The sequence below is a fragment of the Rhopalosiphum maidis genome, chromosome 4 (assembly GCF_003676215.2).
Source record: "Rhopalosiphum maidis isolate BTI-1 chromosome 4, ASM367621v3, whole genome shotgun sequence".
Classification (NCBI taxonomy): domain Eukaryota; kingdom Metazoa; phylum Arthropoda; class Insecta; order Hemiptera; family Aphididae; genus Rhopalosiphum; species Rhopalosiphum maidis.
In genome coordinates this window covers 299,198-301,219 of record NC_040880.1, presented here as the reverse complement: position 1 = coordinate 301,219, position 2,022 = coordinate 299,198, and the positions used below count along the sequence as shown (strand labels likewise).

The following is a 2,022-nucleotide window of genomic DNA, read 5'->3' as shown; positions in this document are numbered from 1 at the left end:
AATCTACACATTCATCACTTCGTTCAGAATCTAAAATGCAAGATTTAATATTATGCATAACATACTATACGTCCATGGTCTATATAACATACTTTTAGTAATTGGTTAATTTTATTTTTAACAGTAATTTTATTTTTGTAATTCTATGTTTATCAAAGTTTTCCCTTTGCAGGTACCTGGGTAGTACAAACAGTCTTCAAGATTTACACTACGAATATAGAATTGGTAGATCGACTTTATGTGGTATTATACGGAGAGTGTGTTCGCAAATATGGGAAGTTATGCACAATGAATGTATACCAACACCAAATGAAGAAAAATTGTTAGAAATCGCGGAAGGTTATCAACAACGTGCACAATTTCCTAATTGTATAGGTGCTATTGGTGGAAAGCACATCAGGGTTATCAAACCACATGGAAGTGGGTCTCATTATTTTAACTACAAACACTTTTTTTCTATAGTTTTATTAGCAGTGGTTGATTCTAATTATTGTTTCACGTTTATTGATGTTGGTTCATTTGGCAAAGACTCAGACCCTACAATATTTAAAAACTCAACTTTATATAAGAAACTACAAATGATTCACTAAACATTCCAAAACCTAATCTAATACGTGGTATTCAGATACCTATGCCATATGTATTTGTGGGCGATGAAGCGTTTGGGTTATCTACAAATATGTTAAGACCATATGCAGGAAAATGTTTACTAATCAATAAAAGGATTTTCAACTATCGACTTTCACGTGCTCGACGCTATGTTGAGTGTGCGTTTGGAATTTTATCCAATAAATGGAGAATATTTCACTGCGCAATAGATGTTGATATAGAATTAACAATTGATATTGTGAAATGTTGTTGTGTTTTGCATAATTTTGTTCGCGCACGTGATGGATATGAATTTGAAGATTCTCTTATGGTAACTGGTATGGACGATATTGAACTAGATAATAATTTAAATGTAAACAGATCTATTAACAGATATCGGGATGCACTGACAAATTATTTCAATAGTGAATTAGGACAAGTGGCATGGCAGAATGAAAAAATTTAAAATATTATTATTTATGTCCATCTGTATATCCAGTATACATATTACATATATATTAAATAATTAGTAAATAGTAATAAACTTATTTATTTATTAATTATTTAATTAATATCATATGAAAATAAATTAATATAGTCAGTACTTACTAATAACTTTTTGTTCTGTTTTAGTTTTTTCACCAAAATTTTCAAATACAACAGTTGCAATTTCCATCCATCCATCATTTTTCTTATTTCTATCCTTATACAGTTCGTCACTTACATCCCATTTAAATGGACGTTTTTCTATTTCTGTTATTAATAGTTCTACCTCCATTTTCAAATGTTTTTTTAAATATTTTCTGCAGAAAAATTCACAGTTTTCACGATTAACGTACGTCAAAACAATGATCGTGTGACCGAGTCAATAGTATCTAATAATAAACTACGACGTCCGATAAGCGCTATTTACGTCCGTCGTAGCATGTATCGGACGTTAGCAACGTCGAACGGACGGTAAATCCAACGGACGTCAAGCGTGTGACCATCGTATAGTAAAATCATATAATTCAACAACGGACGTTATAACGTCCGTCTTAACGTACGTCAATATAACGCTCGTGTGACCCCAGCCATACATAGTTATATTTTACGTACGACCACTTTCAAGTGAAATGCGGGAGCCGAAGCAGACAAACGGGAGCCTACTTCGTATCGGACAAATAACAACGTTATGATCGAAAATACAATTAAAGATAAAACCTGTGATCATACGATCCCCATCGATAACGTATTCAATTACGAACAAACTCTGTGTTACGTTTATTTAAAGATTTGTCTTTAATGCATTTTCGCCAATATATCCGTTTGCCAATTTATCCATTCGCCAATATATATTTTTGCCGAAATTATTTTCGTCGAGATGTCCTAAATTCCGCGGTAATTGTGCACGCGGTGAGTTGTAAATGCGGTGAAATATTGGCGGTGAATAGT

At 32.6% G+C, this 2,022-nt stretch overlaps 1 protein-coding gene across 1 annotated transcript; it reads left to right on the top strand.

Annotated features, from left to right (window-relative positions):
* Nucleotides 1-281: 281 nt before the first annotated feature.
* On the top strand, nt 282-1,054 carry LOC113559655 (protein ALP1-like). The gene is made up of 2 exons (XM_026965408.1): nt 282-420; nt 570-1,054. Exons 1-2 carry the CDS (start codon nt 282-284, stop codon nt 1,052-1,054), a joined length of 624 nt encoding a protein of 207 aa, XP_026821209.1.
* The last annotated feature ends 968 nt before the right edge of the window (nt 1,055-2,022 follow it).